The sequence below is a fragment of the Chelmon rostratus genome, chromosome 20, assembly GCF_017976325.1.
Source record: "Chelmon rostratus isolate fCheRos1 chromosome 20, fCheRos1.pri, whole genome shotgun sequence".
NCBI classification, from domain to species: domain Eukaryota; kingdom Metazoa; phylum Chordata; class Actinopteri; order Chaetodontiformes; family Chaetodontidae; genus Chelmon; species Chelmon rostratus.
This window is the reverse complement of record NC_055677.1, coordinates 4,261,047-4,287,420: the sequence shown is the minus strand read 5'-3', so window position 1 is coordinate 4,287,420 and position 26,374 is coordinate 4,261,047. Positions and strand designations below refer to the sequence as shown.

Sequence of the window (26,374 nt, the reverse complement as noted above, 5' to 3'; positions counted from 1 at the left end):
ATCATTGAGCTGCAAAAACAACAACAAGCTCAAAGCTTGGTGCAACAACCTCCCCCCGCTCGAGTTCTACAAACTGTATGCACGTCCTGAGGATTTTCCCATTGTGAGGAGACATGCACCGAAGTCTGCATCTCTCAACCCACTACTGTGAAGAGTTCTTTTCAAAAAGACTTTCACGAAGACTCTGCTCAAGACTGGCTGACCCTGAATGACTCAGGACTGGCTGACCCAAACCTGGAAAACCAACTGCTAGTGGAGTCATCATCATCATTACCATCTGACATCAGAAGAAGCAGTTCCAGCCATCGCATTAGAAGTTAGTGTGATATATGCCTTCAATAATTTGGTATGGCCCTCGAAGGATGTTATAAAAATTGAAACGGCCCTCTACAGGAAAAAGGCTCCCCACCTCTGGTAGAGAGGATATTACTACACCGGCTCACGAACACTTCGTAAAACCTTTGCCGGTAAACACAGTTCGTTTGCAAATGATTGCATTCTGTTTTTATTTACATTTTACACGGCGTCCCAACTTTTTTGGAATCAGGGTTGTAAACAAGATGATTAAATGTGAATTTAACACTAGTACAAAAGACACTGTGAGAGTGTTAAACCTATATTTGGCATTTCCTACGTCATTAACCCGAACAGAGCCTATTTGTTGTGAATTATTTGGAACTTTTGGGACAGTGTACATCAACTGGCTTTCCTCTTCAATTCATCTTTTATGGGAGTATTGCTCCATTTGAAAATTCATTACTTCCACCAACTGTTACCGCCCTTTTGCAGATGGATTGTGTCCTCGTATGACAGAATTGGAAACATAATTTTGTCCTCCTATGACGGCAAATCATTTGATACAAACGAGATGCACATCAAATCGTGCTTTACAGCATGACCTGTGGTCAAAGATTTCCACAGTACAGCTGTACAAGTCCAAGCTAACACACATGACCATTTCCTCATCCACTCCTGAAGAGTCTCTGTCATGCAGACACCATATTCTTACCTTTTTAAGGCTGATGACCCCCTCTCTTGTGTCCCTGTCTGTGGATATTGAGAACATGTTGGCCCCCTCCGAATTAATGATGCTGTACTTGATGTCTGCATTGATGCCAAGGTCCTCATCATTGGCTTTGATCTTCCCAACTGGTTTCCCTACTTGAGCTGATTCAGGGACGTACAGCTGGTAATTTTCTGTGGATGAACATTGCACGCATTTACAAAAAACAAAAAAAAAGTGCTTTAAACAGATGCTGATCACCCCCAAATCACTGTCTGAATGTTTGACTAAAAAGGCTGAGCTCAGCAATTCGATTCTGTCACCATTTGTTCCGGAGGGAATGTCATTAAAAATGCTCTGCAGTGCTTCAATTGACATTAAATGCTAAACCATGGTTGATAGCTCTGCAGCGGAGCAGATCAAACTCTGAAGCAGATGACTATTCAGAAGATGTTGATGGTTTTGAAATAGTTTGTCACCGCAGCCAGAAATGAAAAACTCAGCCGTGGGGGGATTACGTTTGATGAGGCACTTTCAAAGACAAAGAATCACAAGTTTATCATTACTTAAATTGATCACTGAAATGGAAAAAATTGAGACTGGAAAACAGAGGAGTTTGATGAACACTACTCCCATTTAGCTAATTATGGAAAATGTAACTTCAATATTAGACTACTGAGTCACACAATAATGATGTATGATACATCACAGTGAGGATTGCTAAGTAGTAACTGTAAAGGGCACTATATATAAGAACTTGCTCCACAAGGTGAATGATTCTAAAAATAGCACTTTTCTTAGAGTTATCTTTCCACTTCCACAAGGAAAATACAATACAGATCTCTTTTATAAATGCATTTCAGGTAAAGTATCTGCCTCGGGCATCTGCAACGGAGGTCTTCTTCTTCTGAAGGGCAAAAATGGCTGAAAAGAGCTGATTGTATTTCCAGCCACAGCTCGGCCATGTAATGTAACAGAAGCCAGTGCATTCCAGTTAGTTGTAGTAACACATTAACATTACCATTGGTTATTTTGCTAAATTAGCCTTCTGGCTAGTTAACTGGCAAAGACGCCAAAAGGGAAAATTTCCTCAAGGTTTTCAAATAGAGTATAATGCGGAGTCTCCCAGTTGGCACATTATTCCAAAACAAATATAATCAAGTATAATACAAGTATTTGTAATATGTACAGTGAACTTTAGCCTGTGTTTTGTTAACTGGACTGTCGTTTTCAGGTAAAGTTGTGTACGTACTTTGAGGAAACTTGGGCGGGTTGTCGTTGATGTCTGTCAGAGTGATGTTGATGGTGGTGGAGCCAGAGAGGCCTCCGACCTGGCCTGCCATGTCTTTGGCTTGGATGACGACGGTGTAGTGTTCCCTGGCTTCCCGGTCCATGTTAGCTAAGGCAGTCCTGATGATTCCTGCATGGTCGGAGGCAATATATAACATTTGAGATAAAATAGCATTGATAAGTTCTCTCTTGGTTAACAGCAACATGTACAGGAAAATACAGAGCCCACCATGAAATATCTCCATCGGGATTGCAAAAGCAAGTTAGATCACTGTTGAGAAAGTGTAGATAACGCTGCTCCTGTTGTGAAGATGTAACCGCCATAGTCCTAATATTTTTCCCACCAAACCTCCTGTCAGTTATGGACTAGTCATAAAGCAGCGCACCGCACACTCCTTTAAAGACCAACACCATAAAAATGTGCTTCTTTCATCTTTGACTCTCCCAGTCTCTCACTGTCAAGGTTAGCCTTTCATTATATTTAAAATGACTATGCAACCTTGGATTGGGGCAGAATGCAACTTTCTAAGGCACCCACTCAATCACATTTATTACAAGAATAACACAGCAAACACAGCCATGAACTTTCACAATGCTAACTCTGTGATATATGACTGCGCCACTGCCCAACACAGAGAAACTGTGCACAGGTAAATAGCAGCAGAGTAACAAGCCACATGGTTGTGTGGTCGGTGATTTACTGAATGTAATAGCTGGGTGTCTTACACGTATATTTGTCTGTGTATATACGTGTGTGTGTTAAGTCTGAACACGTCTGGTCGTCCCCATCAGTTTGTTGTGCGTGTCTATATCTGTGCTAGAGGGTTAATGCGCCATCTTAGCTCCTGAAACCACATCACCACATGGAGCCTGATCTAATATGTTCCACCAGTTACATCAGTGCTCATTGTAAACCTCACTTTTCCTCAGAGCCAAAACCCTCTGGCAACTATTGCACTTATGTTCTCGTGAACTTGTGAACCCTGCGATAATACACAACGGCTGACCGGCAGCAGTGAGACCTGGGAGGAAATGGGATGGTGTTGATCACGCTGCTGTTGCCTCATGCTCTGGGTGGAAATCACAACAGGAGGCAATGTTTTATGAGATGGCTTTAGAGAAGCAATCAAGGCAACACTCACATCATTGATGAAAATGTATTGTTTCCTGAAGTGGTTTGTGTTTTTCAGCACAAAGTGTTAATCGCATTATGTATAATTAAATCCCATTACAGTCTTACTTTGGTGACTTCTACCCTTTTTTTTTTTGTTTGGGGTCTTTTCCTTCTCCACTCCCACTGCAAGATGAATGCAATGAACTGCAATTATCCATTTTCACAAAACATGGCTGGTGAGAGTACATTTACTATCACTATTACAAGGCCACCCTCAGACTGAATCATTTCCAAACTCAGAAAGTTTTCTATCACATATCACATCCTGCAGGTGCTGTCGCAGCCGCGTCTTTCTCTTGTCGGAGAACTCTGAGAAGCAGCTGTTTCAAACTAAAAAACTCACTCCACGCCACCTGGCCTCCACTGTATGACGGACAGACACATTTAGAGCCAGACATTTTCCTCAGCAGTAGGTGGAGACCAAAAAAAGAGCCTAAAGGAAAGTAACTATCACACTTGTATCCCCCAGAAGGCCAGACACACGGCTCCAAATGAATGCTAATGTCGTTCTGTGTCTGCTGGATGCGTGCTAACAAGTTTACCACATCAACTTAAATGGCGACAACATGTCAGTGTTATGTTTACAGCTTGTTCTCGCTTCCTTCCAGATGGATGAATACACACAGCATTGACATAAAAAGGCTGTCTGACTGAAATATCAATAAGAAACACAACATTACTATTATTGTTGGAACAGGTAAACCATCTATACATTAGAAAATGACTCCCAATCCACTCATGGATGGGTTTTCCTCACAGCTATGGTCATGGTCTTTCATTTGCACTATCTAAAGCACTTTTCATTGGTTTATTTAATATTGTGTGTGTAAAAACTGTATTGGACAAAATATTAAAAATGTCTAGTATGTCTACGTTTCTTAAAATGTGTCGAAGTGCATTGTTAACTGGCTCGGATGACCGGCCCAGTGAGTTATCATTTACTGCAATTATTAATGTCAGTACTCGGTTTCTAACTCAAACCTCGACAGCTTCCCACCAGGAAAACATAAAATCTGGAGTGAATAAATGCAGTTTTATGATCTCCTAAATTCACAAAAGAGGCAGCTATAGCTGTGTTATACAATAGGTCATTTTCCTCTTTCTTTCCTCAAGACTCTATAGACAGAAACTAATCCACTCGCCTCAGGCAGAATAATCATTAAAAGTGGGTCAAGGAGCAAGGCAGCGAACAGTATTAAGATCCAGGGGATCTTAGGTCACACATCATCTGCCACACTGAGTTGCAGCTGAGGTCCCATTGACTGCCTGTGAACCTGGAGTTACAGCTAATGTCAGATGATTTTGTAACGACCACAAGGTAACCTTTAAAATCATGAACTTGACAAGGTGATGAAACTTCTATGAATGACTAGTCTCTACTGCTGCACCCACGGCGGCTTGAATAAACTCTAACCCATTGATTTCTCCTGTTCAGCTTTCTCTAGTGGCTGATGTTTCTCGCCTCTTTCCACAAAAAGGACAGAATCAGTTGACAACAAAGAGTCTTTCAATGTAAAAGGTCACAGGAAACTGCGCGTCCTCAAACACCATCATAAGGCTACACAGATGCGCTACGTGTTGGATGCTGTGAGATAAAGCAGAACTAGCTCTGCTTGCAAAAGAACAACCGTTAAGTGGGGCAGCAAGCTAGACAGATGAGACGCAGGGCTTTATTCCAAGGGATATCAACGCTAATACATTTACTGTCAGGTAGATTTCTCTCTGACACTGTATAAAAATAATTTATAACAGCTCGATTTGCATTTTGTTCCCTCTGCATTTTTCATTTATTTATTTAATTGTTAAATACTACAATTAGTTCCTGATTTAAAATTAATATTAGTGGTTTGTGTATTATATCAGTCTAGTTGTAGCTGTGTAAATGGGAGTCGACTGACCCCCCCTTTACATTTACATTTACATTCTGCCTTTCAAATGCTGAGCAGGCAGTGACGGAGTGTGTTGTGTTTGAACTCTGGCTGAGTTGATGGGACAGATTAACGTTACGCTGCTCTCACTTTTGAATGCACATTAATAATAAACACCAGTGTTTGCATTGGGACTGTTGGGATTCTGTGTAATCTCAAAGATTGCAGGAAGGTTAAAACAATAAAGGCAATTTCTTGACCAAACACCAAAAAGGTTTTAATTGTGCTTTTAAACGCAAATACAACTTTGATCTGTTAGCGACTGCTCTCATGCTGCGGACTGCTCTATATTTGGGAGCCTTAAAACATTTTACATACGAATAATCAGATTTTTATTTTGCCCAACAAAACTGATCACAAACAGAAAACTATCAGAGTCTTGGGGGAAGCCTGGAAAAAAACTGTTCCGGATCCCATAGCAAAAGTCCATAAATGCTACACATGTAAGAAAACATTTTCAAGAATCATAACACAAGCAGGTTATTTTTGCTTTTTTTCAAATGCCAGGTCTCAGGATGGATCTGCTGCTTTTCTTGGATTCAAAACTAATCAAAGCGCTTGCAGCCACTTTCCTGTAATAATGGGGCTCTACAAACTCTATTGGAAGTCCTTTGTTATTAACTGGAGTCTTAGCATTACTTAACCTGGGGTCCTTGTAAGACACAGACCTTGGCAACTGGCCACACTTTCCATTAAAACAACACCAAGACAGACGAGCTGACCTTTCAAGTCTCTTATTACCCCTCTGCTCGTAAAGGCGCGTTGCTCCTGAGCAATATTTCACAGCAGCGGGTTTAGGAACAACGAGCACAAGTACGAGGTTTTCTTTTTTTTCTTGTTTTGGGTATCCCACAGCTGTCCACTGCTGTCAATCACTTGTCATGAAACAAACAAACGAGAAGCCCCTGACCATTCAGAAACAAAGAAAACACTCAACAGGAGGAGAGATTTGTGACCACGGAGGACTGGAACGCATTCACAGCTGATGCAGCTGCGTTACAAACATACGATCACTGAGCTGCATTCACTCTTAATGGAAAACTTTTTTAACAATACAGAAAAGGCCACAGGGGTAATCTTTGGAGAGTGCAAGTACCTGGAAGGTTTGCCAGTACTTTGACATGAAGATCGTGCCCCTGAACTCCCTTTCCTGACCACTTCTGAACCGTAATACCTCAGATAGTCTCCGCCAAATCTCTATGGAGCTCGTCAGTTAATTTAGAAAATAATTGAGAAAGAGCTGACTTCGTTGAACCTGGGCCCATTTGACACAGTGAGGTGGTTAGCCTTTTCCTCAACCTCCCCAGTCTATTAGAGTTGATACCATCACACTATCCACCTCTTTGTCTGGCTGGAAACTTCTAAAGGAGGACAATCTCCTGGGTGAACAAAAAGGATTATAGGAGATTACTAAAGCGCTCTTCAATCTCCAGCTTCAGGAATCTTGGTTTTTGGCCCATCCAATACGATGTTATCCCTGTGTGTCTGCACTCGTACAGCGCTTCCGGAGAAAAAGGTAGATAACGCCAACAAAAGCAGCTATAAAAATCAAGGAAATCATAATAGCAGACCTCCTCTTTTTATTTTACAAAGATGTTCCTGTTTATAAAGTGGATCATATATATGATTGAGAATAATTCGCTGGACTGCTAAAGACTGTATCATGACTGACTGACAATGTGACAGCTTTTCCCTTGTTCTAATCGGCGGTGAGACTTAGTCCATGAACCGCAGAAACGTCTTGATCTGTGTCAGCTCCTTCAATAAACTCGAACACTTCCAAATCCCACATCAGCAGAGAAATTAGCCTATTTAGGATGCAAAAGGGACTCGGGGGTTCTGCGGCGTGGTGTGTCTTTCGCGTGTGAGCGAGTACAGATGTGAGGTGGGCTGGGGGGGGCATTCGACTATGAGACTCTAGAGGGACAACCTTGATGTCTCTGCGGGCAAGTGACAGATGCACAGCAGTGATGGGAAAGACAGGAGTTACGACCCCACTATAAAAAGGATAAATGTGGCCGCCCTCTAAGATGTACTTTTGCTGAGATACAGAAAGGGCTTCATAAAACTGCTAGCCTGCAGTTTTGAGATTTGCAAACCATGTAATCAAAAAAAAATGTTCTTAGAACAGTTAGTGTATCACTTGGCAAATAAAAACTAGTTTTGTGATGTGGCAAGCTGATATGGTAAAGGCAGTCTTGATTGGTTTTCCCCAAGTGCACCATTTTAACTCTTCCTTTGTGATTTCCATTCAGTGAGCAGAAAGAGGTTCAGTCTGTCCCTCTAATACTCTGTTGTCCTTGTGCATCTGCTCTTGTTATTGACCGCACTCCCCAGACGTAAGCAGCAGGTAGGGGGCTCTGGGTCCGTCTGAAAGGGACACCTTGCCAGGACTGAAAGCTGACTGTGGCAAACCTCCCTGACCGTCCAGCTTCTTTGTACAATGCGACACATGCGGAAAATTTAAAGGGAGAGCTTGAGGTTTTTGGAAATAGGCTGCACGTGTTCACGTCCATGCAAATTTATCCAAAAAATCAGGCTAGCTGTTTCCACCTGTTTCCAGCCTTTCAGCTTGGCTAAGCTAATCGCCTGCTGTCTGTGGCGTCATATTCAGCGTACTGACACGAGAGTGGTCTCAATCATCTCATCTTCAACGAAACGAATGAGCTTATTACCCCAGCTGCTCAACTTTCTCCTCTGAATCCATTTCTACAAAGTCACAAACGAATTCCTGTCTCTTGGTGATGACTTGTCTTGACTTGACTTCTAAACTGCTGCCTCCACATGCTGTAACCCTGAACAGAAAGGATGTGCCAGAAATGGTATTGAATGAAGAGTCTGCAGGTTTTCACTCCAGCCACACACTGCACCAAGGAGATTTCACTGATTTGTCTCTCCACTCCTTCTGAAGGTGTGATTATCCGTGGCCTTTGACGCTGTATTGTGGAATGGAAGTCTCTGTACTCCGCTATCCAACAAATGGATGATGTTTACCCACCTTTAACTCCTTAACACAGATTGTCGCGAGTTTGCATCATACTGCTTTAATCCACATTGCAGCTGAATCGCGCATGTATTCCTCTAATGCCGGTTTGTGCATATATATACATAGATAGATAGACAGATAGATAGATAGATAGATAGACAGATAGATAGATAGATAGATAGATAGATAGATAGATACTAAATCTCCAAAGAGAAATTATGAATTTTGAAAAAAAAATATTTTTATTGCATTTAAGCATTAACGCCTGTTGTCGCTAATTTGCATCATACCTAAATTTATATCCATTGTATGTGCTACAGAAAAATTAACAAACTCAATTTGAAAGCAAAAACACAAAGAATTAGTTTTTTAATATAATTCTAAATAAATTCAGGCGTCAAGGGGTTAAATCATACTCCACTGAATGCTTTTTACAGGTGCAGTCCTAGCTATTTGGCATATATACTGCATGTCACTAATTGATTTAATATATACATATATATATATTTTATCAGTTCTCATTTTAACTGGTGAAAAGTGGCTGTAGGAATGTTGGTTTCTTGGTAAATCATCATAAATTCAGTTTTAATGTGACAATCTTTGCCTTAGCCAGCATCTATACTCACATTAATGACTCTTCACCTGTGATTCCACGACACTTTGTTGAGCACTATGAAGATTGTGTCAAACATATTGGCCAGCTGCAGTGGTTATGATAGAAATGTCAATCTCTCACACCACCGTATTATCTGTATTGGCACTGTGGATTACTGGAATTACACCTCTTTTTGCCAGTATGGTAGTAACTACCTTATCAACTACCTAAACGTCAGTCACACATGAGTACTTGCAGACAACTCGATCATTTTATGTACAACTTTGAAGGCATTATTCATGAAAGAGAACTGTAAAGTCATACAAAATATTTTGGAGTGTCAAATTACTGTAACGCAGTGCAGAGCTGCCACATTCGTTTTCTCCTGCCCACATTTTCCCCCTCAGGTCTTCCATCTTTATCTGTTGCATCAGTTATATTTCTGCCTTTAAAAAGTCTGTGTCATGCTCATTTATTTCTTCAGTGAAGTAAATCTAATCCTAAATTCCTCATCTCTGCTTTTTTTGCATGCTGCATGACACCATCATGGATGCATCAATTACAATTTTCCATCCATGATTGAATCTTATTTCCAGTGGAGACAAGCAGCTGCCACAGTGCTGTGAGTTACTGTAATTAGTCGCTGAAGAAGTATGAGCTCAGCATCATTTCGTATTGAGCTATCAACATGTCTGTCTTACAGCCGCAGTTATCTGGCTGTGAAATGTAGAACATGGGCTGGAATTTGCCTCCAGTTTTGTAAATTGTACAAAATATGTGGCGTTGTGTGAGAGAGCCCCAAAACTATTCAAGAGAGTTACTGGTGGCTCAGTGTCTGGTTTGTGGCGGGACAAATACACCTGAATATGTAGGAAAAAACATATTTGTATCAGTCTGTTTCGTTGTTAAGGACTCCAGTCATAGCCATCACATTGTGAAAGCCATGTGCTTCACAAACCCTTCTGGTAATGATACTCTGCAGATCTTGTCTAGATCTTGTCTCCACGATTTAGGAAGCCTAAATTAATCTTAGATTCAATGATAAGGATCTACAGGATGAGGTGTAGGGTCATAGGCTGTTTTTTAATATGCTTATTCCTGCATAAAGAACGGTTGCAGTCTAAATGTAGCTGTGGTGGTCATGCTTTACTCATTTCAAAAAAGAGATATTTAAAGTGATCATGCTTGAAGACGATGCACTGGCTGTGAGTATCATTATGTATTGATTTGTCCTAGAAACAGGTTAATGAAGATATACTACAGAATTAAACCAAGCACTGTCAGACTTGAAAACAAACAGCTTGACACTAAAATGTCACAGATGCATTTGCATTTAATTATTACTGCTGAGCTCATTCCCTTTTTATTTCTATGCATTGTATTGTTAAGAGGAGCATTAATCAGCCCGTGAAAACAGTTGCATAATGTGGTGGAAGCTTTCCAAGGCCTGAGAAAATAACCCTGATGGTGTCGTTGGGGGTTATTAGGTTTTAAATTTGGAAAAGACAGCCTGCGTCACAAACAGTAGTTGCGGAGTTGGAGAGATGATGGCAGTAACCAGTCAAGGACAGTCTCGTGGAAGACACTACAGAGTTGCTTTACGGGAAATCCAGTGGTTTTGAAGCTGGACTCTTGCTGCAGGCTAAAAGTCAGGATATCTCAGCTTTTGGTGCTTGCATTTAGACCAGTTTTGTTATGACTTGTGTCTTTATGAGTCTTTTAAGAGATTAAAAGAAAAACAAACATACCCTCCATGCAGTATTTCAGGACTAGAGTCATTACGCATTGTAGCAATACCCACAGATGCCCTTTTTATTAGGGGCATTAATGTGCAGCATCCTACTTCTAACAGCCGCAAGGCATCACATGGGATATTTGGTGAAAGTTTCAGGAGCTGAAACACAACTTTTTGATTGCTATACCAAGACATCCTGTTATATAAGCCCTTTATCCTGTTCTGAGGTTGAAAAGTGCTGTATCCTGTAACTGTGGTCAATTTGAGGTTTAAGATGATCAAACCGCTAAGCCAGTGAGCAGAAACAGGTAAAACTGTTCTCTTTGTGTCTTGCTGAGGATTTAGGTCAAGCCTGAGACAGTCCTCTGGGGATTCCTTCAGCACCATATGTGCAGGCCAAATGCTGTCATTACCCTCTGTCCTTAAATGATCTTTCCGTCTACCTCATGGGTCTTGTAAAATCTGTCACTGCTATATCAGGCCACCAGACCAAGGTCAAGTGGGAGGAGGTTGCATTTGTTTGTGCGCGTGTGTGTTGCCTGCATGCGTGTTCTTTTAATCCTGCTAATACTATATGAATTCCCCATGACAGTGGGTGTGCCGTTTAAGCATGGTGGAAGCGAGGTACATGGGGATGTGAGGCGGTGTAAGCAAGCTAATGCACTGTGAGACAGGTGCAGGAGCGGCTTCAGCTCCCCAGTGTGGTGCTCAAACGTGGCGGCATGCCAACACAACTGCTTTAAGACTCTGGCTTAGCATATTAAAGATCACATGCAAGCGCAACTCCGTCCATGTGCACATTTTCCACTGACCACTGGAGTTCCTTGTCCTAATTTGAGGGAGAGGGCGGTTTGCCAGTGGCGAAAACAACTGCCGACTTGTATAAATTAATACGTGTGGGTGGAACAGCGCTGTGCAGCAAGTGCAGCTGGCTAGGCCTTCGATCACATCCCTACTACTCTGCACGCCGCGCACTGAATTATAATGCAGGCAAGATGCAGAGTCAGCTCAAGTGAAACAAGCCATCTGATGTGTCCAGAAGCGAAGTGCATGTGGAAAAGGAAAGAAAGTCATTGCAGCGATAATTTTTACAGCAAAAACCTGATTTAAAATAGATTTCAGCAACAATAATGTGTAGTGGGTAGGACTTAAAACGTGGCATTGTGTGAGAAAGCCCAGTTTTCATTCAAAAACTGGCATTGCTTCTGCCTCACCAGGCCGCTGTGAAATTGCTCCATCAATCCCCACTGCCTTTTTCCCTCGAGGTAAAGTCAAAATATTCAGCAATTCATTTGTGTTGCTCATTCAGCAAAGAATTCATGTTTTACATGGGCGGTGTAGTCTCAGAGGGGCCAATAGTTGTTCCAGACAGCAATGAATCAATTCATACAAGTGGATTGTTGTTCATGTTAACCGACAGCAGAGGCAGGCATGCAAAACTTCTGACGCACTCGTGCACTCACGCACTCTTTTGTGAGACAAAGAAAGATAAGAAACAAACAGACGCGAACACACACTCAGAGCTACACATTTTTCACATCATATAAAAGTTATATGTCTTGCACTTTAGAAGGTTTATTAACATTTAATAGATTCCAGCAGAGGCCTCTCAGACAAAAGATGGATTCTGAAAAGACTGCCTGTTGTGGCTTTTTACCTCCTTTCAAAAGGAAGGAAACAATGGCTTTCTGAAGGCATCTCTACAAATGTCTCCTTTCACCCTTGAGGAGTTAGTTATGGCCCACAAAGGCTGGATTGCGTGCTCAACAATACAGCCGTCCTATGAGCAGTCCATAACTCTACTGTGGCTGCTTTAGCTTTTATGATGTCGGACGTGCTGCAATAACAGGACAGGATGTTCGCTGCGAGACGCGTATGGTGCCCAGATTTCATAGCGTGATATACACATCACTTTGGATCACTTTAGGAGATCAAGGATACATATTAGAAGAAAGTTATCACTCCCATTTATAGTTACCATGGCAGGAGCGTGGCTGCTTGCTCTGCCTAAGCATTTTTCCCATAGCATGCAGTAATACCACACCTGTTTTGGGGTCGACGGAGAAGTATGGCTGTCCTTGTAGAATACTGTAGACTATTCTGGCGCTGTTTCCATAGGTGGGGTCGTCAGCATCAGTCGCTGTGACTTGCAACACAGAAGTGCCTGAAAATGAACACAGCAAAATCATTTCCTGATAATTACCGTCTCTGTTAAAGGTCTTCAAATGTTAATGCCAGCAGCATTTACTCAAGTACAAATTTGAGGTACCTTACTTATTTCCAATATTGTACTTTTTACCGCATTACATTTGTCTAACAGCTTTAGCTGCCATTTGCTGTCCAGATTAGGTATTTCATACCTCTCCTGTTCAGTGAAAAGGATGAAGTGGCTCTTTCATGGCTTGATAAAATTCTCATACTTCTTAAGATAAGTTAATTATTTTTAAATCCTTCTGGATTAGCTGGAAAATGCATCGTCACAAAGCTGAAAGCAGGCTGTTTTCCTGAGCCTGTGTAAAGCTCACTTTTTATAGATACACGGTTGTCACATGACAGCGAGGCTACAAACACATGATGATCTTGTGTAATAAAAAAATTAAAACAATGAATAATAAGACACACATGCTTAACTCAGGATTACACCATGGAGACTGACGCTTTTCTTATAGAATATGATGCATTCTTGTCGACAAGGTAGCAAACAGGATAAACGGTCTTTAAAATTAGTTCAACCTTAAACAACTATAGTGGTAAAATGCAACATACACATTAACGCAGCAGTAATATTAATCCAAAAACATCAGATATAACAGCAAAACACTGAAAGGGAACATTTAAATGAGGAATGAATCTCCCAGAAACTGTTGTGTCTGGTGTCTGGTGGCTTTAGATTTTTGTTTCAGATCTAAATATATGAACGTAAGAAAGACAGAGATACTTGAACTACTGTATCAGTATCTCTACATTATACCTTTAATTGCTGGGCACATGCTCAATGGAAAAAGAAGAGTTGTAGCTTCACAAAGACCACACTCAGACTCAACACAGAGAAACAGCTAACTTACAAGCATTCTGGTTTAGCATGCAAATATTATTACAAAATGTTCTACATGATATGTTGCCGACTGCAAAAGTTTAAATTCTGCAAAAATCAATGTTGTCTGGGCAGACTCTATGGTTAGCTACCTTGCTAAGAGTCACAAATTCACAAAAATGATTTGTGCAGAAATGAAATATCTACATAAAGTAATAGAGAGCAATCAATTAGAAAGACATTCACTCCTTTACAGGCACTGTTGCACAAAGGCTAACTGCAGTGTGTTTGACTTATATCACAAGAAAGCTAAATAGCTTTTCCAGACATTGTTTCAGCTTTTAAACCCTAAGTAGGTAATATAAGTACAAGCACTGGTCTTAGTTTTCATACCAACGGTGACAAAAACAAAGACAAATTCTTTGAAAACTTAGATGGATGGTTCATTATTTACGCTGTTGTTTAAAAAGTCTGTGTAAAAACCACTGTGGTTCAATTTAACACTTGAAGTGTTGCTCAAACAGCATTACAAGCTTCATTAGCCCATTATAATTGCATGATGAGTGCATTGTAATTGCAGTGCAGGCTACATAATGCATTATATGTGAGAATCGTGGCATGGTTGTGTTATGAGACATGAGCTATACGATGTGTCCCAACGCCTGTAAATCTTCTGGACACTTACTGAGTTGTTTTTATCATCAAACTAGATTAAGCAAGTGAAACTCACTCCACTGTGTCTCACCAGATAGAACTTTTTTTTTTCTTGGAAACCTGAAGAAGCAGAGTGAAATGCCACCCATAATGAACCATGTACTCCACTCTAAATCTCTGTCAAGCTTGCAGTCAAAATTGCACTGGGAATTATTTGGACTTAATCAATTCTGGGATTGCTTTGGAAGCTGAGTCGGTTCCAAATCATCTGTCTTGCAAAACTTATTAGTTAGTACATAATTTAATTGATGAGGAGCCTTGAATTGCTCTGTGTTAATGGCTTAAGAAAAGAAAATACTCATCTGTGACCTTGTATGATTTATATTTCTGTACATCAGGGTGAAGATTTTGACTACAAATTGGTTTTTATGATGATGTATTTTAATCTTTTTTTCAAACTGAAGAAACAGATTCACATTATTGCATTTTCTGACCGATGCTGTGCCCATTCTGAACTGTACACTGTGCTTATCATTGCTCACAGTGCACTTCAACTTAAGTGCTCAAGTACTATGTATTTTAAACTATTAAGGTGATGAATGCTGCATTAAAAGGTCTGACTCTACTCAATCAAGAGTGAACACTCAACAGTCAGTGTGCACGTATTTGCTGCACATTAACTTTAAAAATGCAGTAAGGCTCTGCTGGGAATCTGGTCTCGAGACTTTTAAGGTCACGGTAACCTTTTCATGTTACAGGTTTCCTGGAGAGACACTTTACAGAACAACCACTGTTAGACAAAGGCTGTCACAAAGGAGCTACCACCTAACAAGACTTTGGTGGTCTGTCTTATTAGAAGGAGCCTGAAACATCTGCTACTGTTAACTTCTATTACAAACAATTAATAAAAACTATTTAGAACATTTTTTTTACTGATTAAATACTTGCAATAAATTTAGTCTGATAACATTATGGAAGGGATCCATAAAGAGACCTTTTGTGAGAGTAAGATCATTTTTGTTTCACCAGAAACAGCAACTATATCGCCAAACCCACCAGACTCCATTTACAGAAACACTAATTTTATCATTGCAGAACACAAGATTCAAACCTAACAGAAATAAAAGAAAAATGACAAAAGCCTTCTTGGTTCATCTTTCCACTGGTCCAACAATCACCACCAACTTGAAATAAACTCTTAATTCACAGAGCTAGACGTGCAAATACGAGGAGGACGGACACTAGAGAAGCAACAGGGGAAAACAGCACAAAGAGCCGGAATATTTTCACATCTATTTATTTTCACCTGACTATGACCGAAGAAATTTAAATATTTTGTACAAAAAAAACAGTAATTACCGAATAGCTGAAAGCCTGCTTTCAATGCAGCCCAGCACATCACCATCACTGACTATGTCCTCAATGCTAAAACATATGATTTGACACCTCTAGGACAGTGTCAAGAAAAGCTCAACATTATGCATCATGAAAGTAGATTTTATAGCATAACAGTTGGACTGGATTGCATCAAACTATGCAGGTGTACCTCATAAAGTGCAAATTGAATGTATAATATTTCCGAATATTCATGTAATTTTCCAGTTTATTTGCAGTCCATGAGAGTGAAAGATGCTAGATCCTGCAGGAGGAACAGCAGGTGACAAATGATTCCTCAGAAACATGCAATACTTGAAAATGGCTTCTGAACCTCCTGCGCAAACACTGTGATAGCAAAACACACAGATCACCTTTTCCATTATGAACCCAGTCACACAGTGTGTCCAGTTTTTACATCTGCTTTCATCACCTCCTTTCGGTTTCAATCCATCTATCTCTACGGACCTCACTGCACTGGCTGCTGTGATCACAAAACATAATGCACTTCAAAACAGATGAAGGTCGGCCTCTGAAACTGGGCTACAACCACTGGCCGTGGCATTTGCTTCATCGCCGCTTTTATTTGGTTGTGGAATTAAAAAAATACATGTATATTGATGTGTACTTTAACAAAGCAGTAATTACTATAACAACATGGTTGAGAGTTAATGGGTTGAAATATCTTAATAGGATAAAGGATGTCAATACACAGCCAGTGTGTTTGCTTCCACAGAGGCCTGTCATCAGATATGGAAATTGATTAGAAATTAAAAAAGCAAAACAAAATGTGCAAGTACTTTTCATAAAACTTGGGGTCTAAGAGGAAGCGAGGCAAAATTGCTCAGTGTTTTTTGATGGACAGCAGCATCTACTTGAAACAACATTTGAGAGAGACAAATAGAGGGAAATAAATCAAAAGTGTGCGTTCAGTCCTTTGAATGCTACTCTGAATGTCTATTTTGTGTTGTTTATCAAGAGTTCACCACTTACCCATGTGTACAATTCTGCTCAATTTCCGCACATTAGTTCCAACAACACTCATTTAATCATAACTATTCATCTAAACAAGCCACCACCTCTGCCTCTGAGTTTTGAAACCACTATTAAACATTTTCCCAGAAGTGAAATGGTTGACGGGAAAGCAGAGCTACTATCTCCAGCACGTCCATTTGGAGATATCTCAGCAGGGAGATGCACAGTAGTAGGAAATTGATACTCCTTTCATCTAGCACTCTAAAAAATATGATTGTGCCATTGAATGGGAGGTATGAAACAGTGATGCTGAACTACCTGGCACGTGCCCAGCTAATCAATTTAGACAGGAAAAAAGAACATCACAACCAATTAGCTGCCACACTCCCAGACAGCCCCTTCCTGCACTTGGGAGCGCCAGTATTGACGAATGCTGGGGGATTAGTGCTCTGGAGTGTGAGGACAGTTGATTGTTACAGCCGATTTGACGCCGCAGACGCCGAACAGAAGAGGAATTACTTTAATGGACATCAGCAAAAGAGGGGCGGGGAAAAAGGCTAATTATTTTCCCCTTCACAGTCCTTGATTTCCTCCCTTGGGTCATCAATGGTGATAGATTCTTTTCGTGCAACAGATGATGAAGTTTGCAGCGAACACTGAAACTTTAAAATGAGTAGTCTCATTAAAACTAAATGAAGGATGCCAATATGTGCACTCATTCAGAGATAAAGATTACAGCAACTGATTTATTTAATAATCCAAATCATTTCACGTCGGATTTAATACACATACTTTTTGTCTTACAATAGCAACAGCAACTGAAAATTGAATATTCTGCACCTCCCTTTGAAATATTATTCCACATATGACGCATTATAACAAACAGCGCGGCATTCTCAGAGGAGATTAAGACATGCACTTGACACATCCGATTTAGAAACAAATGCACTGACTTGACTACAACTGAAGTTGTATGTGTGTCAGGCACGTCTGTTCATGAATATTCATGAATCCAACCAGGGAGATATTGACTGTTTATAAAGAGGGCGCCTGCAAGTCTATTGGGGTATGCATATTTAATCGGTCTTGCACATTTCCATCTTCTCGCTGCAAGAAACTGATGAAGCTGTTCATTTTCTCTTTCAGATATTTTTTCTAATAGATATTTCTGCTTCTTTTCAGCAACTGAAGGGATTATTTTAGACAGACAGATATATATATGTAATGTTTTCAACAAACTGACAGCATCACACATTCACTATCTTGTATTATATTTGAGGCAAAACCGCTCTGACAGCAGTTTGGCCGGCATTTGGGCAACCTACACACGTTTTGAAGGAGTGCTGTGCAATATCTGAGTACCATACTTTTGAGCTATTGTGCTGTGATGCAGAATCCACTGGACTGAGAAAAGGGTGGCTTTTGTTCACCCGTGCTAAAAACAGAACGGTACAATAAAGAAATAAAAAATAGATGTTGCCACATGATGCCGGGCATACAAGGAGCAGCTGTCTCAGAGGAGGTGGATAGCGGCTTTTCTTCCCTCTATGATGTGGAGGACTCCACAGTCTCGATGGCGGGGATTGCTGTGGAGGCATTATTGAGTGCTTTACAAAGACCTGCCCACCCGGGAAACCATCAGAGCAACCAGAAAACAAAGATGAAAAAGAGGACCCGGCTGGCTTACAGAAGATCAAACATTCTGCAGAACATTATCACATAGAGGACAATCCAGAGCGCTGCACAGGGCAATAACACGTTTGATCACTGTTTTTCATGCTAATACTTTGTTTTAAACCGTCTTGGAGCAGTACGTGGTCATAAATCTAAAATATACACAAAATGTAAAGTCAAAGGTCTCGCCATGATGTTTTTCTCTCTACTGTTGGGATAAAAGGGATTATAAACATGAATGATATCTAAAAAGCATCAAATGTAACACTCAAGTTTTCACATCTTTCAACCCATTCAAATTAAAGCCTACTGCTTCTGACAGAAGAGAGCCATCATTTGAAGGTCCAGTTTATTTTATAGCACTACTCACCCACTTCAGACATCTCAGGCACCATAGCTACAAAGGGCCCATCTGGAAATTTGGGTGCATTGTCATTGATGTCTTGTACTTTGATGATGAATTCCGACTTTGGTTCCAAGGCCTCCTCTGTATGGCGGTCCAAGGCTTGCGCATGCAGGACATAATGTGTTTTCTTTTCCCGATCCAGACTCTTAGTGGCATGAATATCTCCTGTCACTTCATCGATGATAAATATAGTCCCAGCTCCTTCCCCGTCCAGAATGTATCTGACGGATCCATCGCCTTTATCTGAGTTCGAGTGAAGCTGCAGGGAAAACCAGACAGACGGAGTGTGAAAACACAGAATAGAACACTGCCAAAATTACTCGATTTTGATTCACGGTTTCAAAATATGATTCATGGTTGTAAAATTTACAATGGCCACAGTGCAGTGCTGCAGAATAGCTGCAGGAGAAATGCATGAAGAGGAACTTCAGCCACTATGATTATTAGTGCTGAAACAATTTAGTTATAGTTTAGCAATCTATTAGTTAATCATAATTATTGCTATATCAGTATCAGTATATTACACCAAATATTATCTTGTTCCAGCTTCTCAAATGTGAAGACTTTAAACATTTTTGTTTTACATCATTGTAAATTGAATATCTTTGGGTTTCAGGCTGACAAAAACAATAAAATTGGCATTAGCTCGGGTTCTCCGAAAATCAATTTTTGAAGAATCCCACATCTGCAGCACTGCACTCGGGCCTAATCTCTACTGAGACAGTTTAAAAGCATCTATACTTCATACAGCAGTAACCTTTGCAGCATTACTGCACTGCACAGCCGCCCTCAGCCCATGTTTCAGCTGCACAAAACTGCCAATATCTAACTCAGACATTACATTATTCAATATTTTTTCTCTCAGGCTTCACTATACCCGAGCATCGCTGAAGAAATGCATCTTCAGAGATTAAAGTTTTGGGGGAAATCCTTACAAGACTGTTAGAGATGGAAAAGCACCGCTTCTTTCTCGCCAGGAGAGAGACGAATAAGAGAAAAACGAGCCACTTGTTCAGCCATAATTGACACCAAGAGGATTAAGACTTTCATGCCAATTGCTCAGCTGGGTTGCAGTTTTAGACTTTATAAATACATTTTACAATACCATTGAATTTCCAAACCAGGGAGTTACCCCAGTAACATCATCATTTAAACAATTTCATTTCCACCTCTGAATAAAACATGTTAAGAGACCTTTTTTTTGCTTTTATTCTACAGGGAAATGTCACAGCTCAACATAATGGAACAATCAATTTTTACTGTGCATCGGTCATGCTTTACATACTTTTGGCACTGGTGGTATTTTTACATTCCAAATGTGTGGATGTGGATCAATGAGCTGTGAGCACAACCCTTGAATTCCAAGCAGACCTCAGTTTCATCCCAACATTTATGCAAGTCTTCAGAGAACATAAGATACACATAGTTGCAAATAAATAATTCATGTTGTGTTTGTGAGGAGATAATATGTTTCTCTTGCTCACATTCTAACATATACATAGTCTGGATAAGCATGATATTGTAAAAACCTGTTTGCAAAGTAATGCAGAGGGTAAGACAAAACAACAAAATGTAAAACTGTCAAGAAATAGGACTTTGAATTTGAAGTGATCACAATTACCACCGTTGCTACCGCTGCTTTGATATGTGAGTTTTCACAACAGCATCAGACAACTCCCACTTGAAAAAAGGATGACAAACACAGAAAACAGGAACAGCATACACAGGTTGAGACTAATCAACAGGGCTATGACTCCTGTGACTCTCCTGCTGCAGTGCTTGCTGGTCCCAACATCTGCTACAACCTGACTTTTACTGTTCAATTTGAAATAAAAATATGTGCTAATTATGTGATACAGTGCAACCAGACAAGGAAAAATAAAAGAATGTTGCAAGTTAGCACGGTCTTCTTGCACTTCTCAACATATGTTTCAGCAAAGTGGAAGAATTGCTGCAATGTCTTTCCTTTGTGAATAATCTGGAATAATTTGGGAATAATTGTGCTGTTGCAACGATATCAATTTCACGACTGATACTGTACATATGATTAGGGCTGGGCGACATAAACTAAATAATAAGCAAAATGTTCGAAAATGTTGCTAATCCCAGACTTCCCAATATAGGCAGTGGGGTTGTAAATGCACCAAGTACCATTGTTTGGTAGCAAAAGTTAGATAGTTAGATGGGAGAGATGAGCGTTCCCTCTGAGAGAACTTTTTTTTCCTGTCAGAACAGAAAACAACGGCTCAAGAGTCGTAACAACCCTAAATGGAAGGAGCTGTTGTGGTTGAATGAGGGAACAAGATGTCAGTGGTGCGCTTGTGCACTGGCAACTTAAAGCCTTGAGGCTAACAGGAAGGCTAACAGACATGAAACAGATGATGTTGATGTATGCATGATTACCAAAGCAAAACAAATGTGGCAACAAAGCATCGCCACCCAATAAAGCACACAGAGTGCAAGTGCAAACCCCAGCAATTAGACCCATCCACCTGTAGCCATACCAAGGCTCTCAGAGCAGCTTTACATGCTTTTTAATGGCTTTTTGATTGTGCCTTTGAAAATGAGACATTTAATTGATGTGCATAACTGACCCAAGACATAAGCTTCCTGATGTAAGAATTCTGTTAAATTTAGTTTAATTTACTCAATTAAAGTTCTTTGACAACTCCAAAATCGCCAGCCTGATCACAGATGGGGATGACAGGGAGTACAGAGAGAAATGCAGGGATTTGTTGATCGGAGCCAGAGGAACCACCTCCAGATCAATGCAGGGGAAATCAAAGAGCTGGTGGTGGACTACTGCAGGTGCACACACTCTCCTCCTGCACCAGCAAAGATCCAGGGAAGCGACATTGAGATGATGGAAAGAGCCTGAATGTTCAACTGAACAATAAACTGGACTGGGCGAACAACAAAAATGCAGTTAATAAGAAATGCCAGAGCAGACTGTATCTGCTGAGGAGAGTGCAGGGGTCAATCCTGAGCACCTTTTTAGACTATGTGGAGGCACTGGCCATCTTCTATGGAGAGGTGTGCTGGGATACTGCAGGCCCTTCATTCCTGCTGCTGTCAGACTTATGCAGCATCAGTGCATACTGAACTGTGCAATATCAATATTGCCATGCATGCAATAATATGAGTTCAACCACTGTCTGTTTAACTGATTATATTGCTTACCTATTTGTCACACCTTGCTTTTTTATTAATCACACTATGCCTTTTGCTGCAAATTTCCCTGCTGTGGGATTAATAAAGGATCATCTTATCTTTAAACAGACTCTATGTTTGCACTTCATATAAATCTTGGTTATTTTAGGGTTCTGAATCTAATACTAGTGAATTTCAAGGTTAAGAGACTCTTAAAGCTAAACAGAAATAGCAACATAATTGGAGTATGTTGTGAGATAGATGATAATAGGGTCAAGTAAAATATGTATAATTTTTTGCCATGTTAACCAGTCTGACATGTTGTGAGCACGTTTGACTGGTGCAGTCCCTGAATCGGGACACAGCTACACTGTTTTGGAATGCAGAGCTGAAAACAAGGCAGTCTACTTTCACGGTAACCCAAATTTAGAAACAATCAATCATCATACCGCTCAGTTTTATTTCGAGCATGAGAGCAACCTACACTCATTACTGACCAAACCACAGAACACATCCTTTTCTTGTCTGTTTGTTACATAATTAATTACTCCTAGAGCTCTGCTAATCCTCCACTGGACTTCCATCACATGTGCCTGCTGGGAGATATGACTGGACAGCCTGTAGAGCTACAGAGCACATTAGAATAAACATGCAGTGGAAAAACTCAATGCATTAGCTCATGGTACCTTATTGACCCAGCAGCTCAATTCTGGTCAACCTGGGTGGATTTTCCAATCACTTAACAGTAAGTCCAGCCACAGAGAGACAAATGTATATTAAAAAGCAAAGGACTTCAGTATAAAATGCACAACCATTCACACAAGACAAGTTATTTAGGAAGTTGAACAGCAAAGGTCCTGAGGCCACATCTAATCAAAACCCAGACCAGCAAATTAATTACTAATTAGAAAGCTGCAGTTGATTGCAGGTCTGACTCTTGATGAGAGCCGAACGTCCTTTCCATGGTAAATATCAAGCCTGTAATTAGATAAGGAGTCAAAGATCCTGTTGAATCAGGTAGTTAATCAGTAGCTAGGTTGTGCAAATATGAAAAACAACCTTCAAAGCAAGAAATCAGAACATGTTTACACATCAATGGCAGTGTGGACGGGACCGATTACTTTGTTGACACGGTTTAGCCCATTTCTGCACTCTTTGAATTTTTAATGCAGTGAAAGACATTTAGGAATGGATTACAATCGATTCCCACGTACAAATTTTACCATTTAAATGCAGAGAACCAGGCTTATTACTTAAAGACAGAGCACTTCCATAACTAACACAAGGATATATCCACTTCTGTCCAGCAGCGCTCTACAACTCCAGCTCATAAATGAAATTACGCCTCCAGTCAGAGTGCTAATTTAGCCATTGACTTCCCTTGCAGGAGCCAATAAATCATGCTCCGCAAAGTGCGAACCAATGATGCATATGGCGACTACTGCCTTCCAAAATCTATGGGTGATAAAAGTGTCAACAGGTTGTGGGCCATTACACAAACATCACGGCTGAGAGTAGAGCAGCGTCAGGCCAGCTGAGAGTGAATCATGAGGAATCAAACCAGAAAAGAGTTATTTTGCGGTAAGGATCCATGCTTGAAAATGAGTGTTGCCTAAGCGTGTTAAGTGGTCTTGATTGGTTTTAAAATTACCCTAATCTTCTGTAATACCCCACTATGGCCCATTGTGTACTCATAATAGATGTGTCCTGTATGTGCACTCTGTGAATGATACATATTCCAACCGTTTTAACCATCAAGACGTTTCTAAACCTTCTAAACACCAGTGAGGATCAGGAGATAAAATGCAGGGACATAATATGAAGTATTCTGGTCATAAAGCTATAAACAGCAAACTAAATGTGTATGACTGAGAATCAAAAGGGCAGCGAGACGAGCCTGAGGTAGAAAGCTACATTTTATCCTCGGTACCTTGGTAAGTCTAAATACTCTCTAAAAAGTGTGGTTGTAGAGAGGGCCTTTAAAGTTTCACACATTTTTATCAACTACCATAGTTCTCCTGCATGCTTGGATGAGGTGATGAGTATTCAGTTGGTTGTAGTCTGCAACCTCACCGCTTGATGCACATACACTGTTGCTTCAACTTTTATGTACTAACAGAAACTGGGTTTATGAACTAGAGGAATTTTTGCCCACTTTTGTAGCCCTGGGTATTGTCTGTCAGGCTACATATAGGCCACCCTAGTCATCTGATTGGTGGAGCTTGTTGTGGCCACAGGTACCTTCAGAAACAGACATGGAACCAATGCAATCTTGCTTGCATGTTTTTCCCTCAAAGAAAAATCATTTAATCCTTATATTGATATATGGCTAAGACAGTAATTATACAGGAAAAAACAATTTTATGGAGGGTATGATAATTTCATCTTAACCCCTTAATGCCAATTGTCGCAAATTCACATCATATCGCTTTAATCCACATTGCAGCCGAATCGCGCATGCATTCCTCTAATGCCGGTTTGTGCATATTCAACACACACCTAGGAACCTTTTGCAAGCACTGGTTTCTCGTCGGACCGGTCAAAGTGAAAACTACATCTGTTGTGTGGTTTACAGTTGTAAACAAGTTTGTGGCTTTTAGATAGATAGATAGATAGATAGATACTTTATTAATCTCCAAAGAGAAAAATGAATTTTGAAAAAAAGGCATTTTTTATTGCATTTAAGCATTAACACCTGTTGTCGCTAATTTGCATCATACCTAAATTTAAATCTATTGTATGTGCTACAGAAAAAAATAACAAACTCCTCTTAATTTAGGATCAATTTGAAAGCAAAAACACAAATAATTAATTTTTTTGTATAATTCCAAATAAATTCAGGCATCTAGGGGTTAACTTGCTGGACTGAACCTGAGAACTTCATTGTTAAAATATAATAGTGGTATACATTTCTACATATCTAATATTTTGGGCAGCTATGGCCAGACAAAGAGTGAAAAAAGATCAGTATTACTTTGACAACTGACAATGTTGAAAGCATTCACTGTTCATTTTTACTGGAAAAGTCAAATAAATTCAAATAATTTCCGTCAACTGCAGCCTTAAGCACCAGAAAAAGACAACAGCAACCAATACTGATATACCTCCTGGCTGTAAGTGAACTGCACACATATTTCTCATGTTGACTAACCATTTGTGACTGCTTGATGATACCGAAAAGAGGAGAAGAAGCAAAAAAAAAAAGAAAGTTGGAGTGTCAAATTATCTCTGGACAGAGTTCTCTCTCGCTGCTGTTTAGGGGACAGTTTATATTTCACATATTTCCTTTCTTAGTCAAAGCTGATTGTACAAAACTGGGCTTGGGGCACATTTCTGTCACAGGATTTCAAATACAGGGCTCCATTTCTCTGCAGAGGGTGCTGCTACTGCATTCCGGCTCCAGGGTTGGAATATTTTATTTATACTTTATTCATTTTGATCACACAGAAAATTTCATGACTACCCGCCTTAATGTAATTAGTGTCAATTTTGTTTAACCGCAGAGCTGGCCTGATATGAGCTCAGCATACGTCAGCACTATATGTGGCAATCTGGAAGAGTGCAACCTTGTTGTTTTGTCATGTCGCCACACAGACTTAGAGGAATCATTTTCCTCCACAGGGCATCAAAACAAGGGATTGTGTTTATCTCTCTGTCTCTATGGGCGACTTTATTAAAGACTAGTGGAATAGATGACTGGCATGTGGCTGGCGGCCGGCAGCAAGAAATGCATTTCTGAGGAGTTTAAAGAGATCAGCAGAGTCTGAGGCTCTAAAGTTGCTGGCGAAAACTCTCCAATCTCAAGGAGAACCTCACTTATAATTTCATCCTATGCCCAGAGGAGCAACCTGAGCTTTCATTTGTTAACAGACTACATGTTTTCACTGTTTGAGGTCTGTGTGCTCATCGTCGTCAACGGTAGCCTGACACGGCTTGTGTTCACGAGCTAATTGGTGCTAACAGTCTACCTTTGGCACCGTCGTACTACTTGTCAGGTGTCTCAGTCAGTTACAAGGAGATTTGAGGGTGAAAGCAATCCTGCAACCTGACGGGTACCTGCCACCTTATTTCTGCAACATTAAATAGTTTATTTTTTAATCATATGGTAATGCTGCATAATATAATAAAATTAATGGGTCACAAATGTAACCAAACGAGAGATGTAGCTTATGATTATAGTTATGCAGTGACTCATTTAGTCTGTCACAGTTGACGGGAAATGAAAAGTCACAAATTATGAGTTATTTGGGCACCCAGTGAAACCTGCACGGATGAATAGAAGGAGAAGCTGGAAGCAGCAAACGTATTTTACTTGCACCTGTACAACCAACACGATTATCAAAATGCTAAAACGATTACATTGTTTTTTTGACTGACAGATTGATCATCAACTGGT

General features: G+C 40.3%; 1 protein-coding gene across 1 annotated transcript in view; it reads right to left on the bottom strand.

Annotated features, from left to right (window-relative positions):
• The window catches only part of LOC121623730 (cadherin-18), a 61,825-nt gene that overhangs the window by 28,695 nt on the left and 6,756 nt on the right, over positions 1-26,374 (bottom strand). Inside the window, exons 2-5 of the mRNA XM_041961149.1 lie at positions 18,793-19,087; positions 12,756-12,875; positions 2,256-2,423; positions 1,010-1,197 (exon numbers count right to left, since the gene is read on the bottom strand). Of these exons, the coding sequence (XP_041817083.1) occupies positions 1,010-1,197; positions 2,256-2,423; positions 12,756-12,875; positions 18,793-19,087 (771 nt within the window). The remainder of the gene's footprint in view (positions 1-1,009; positions 1,198-2,255; positions 2,424-12,755; positions 12,876-18,792; positions 19,088-26,374) is intronic.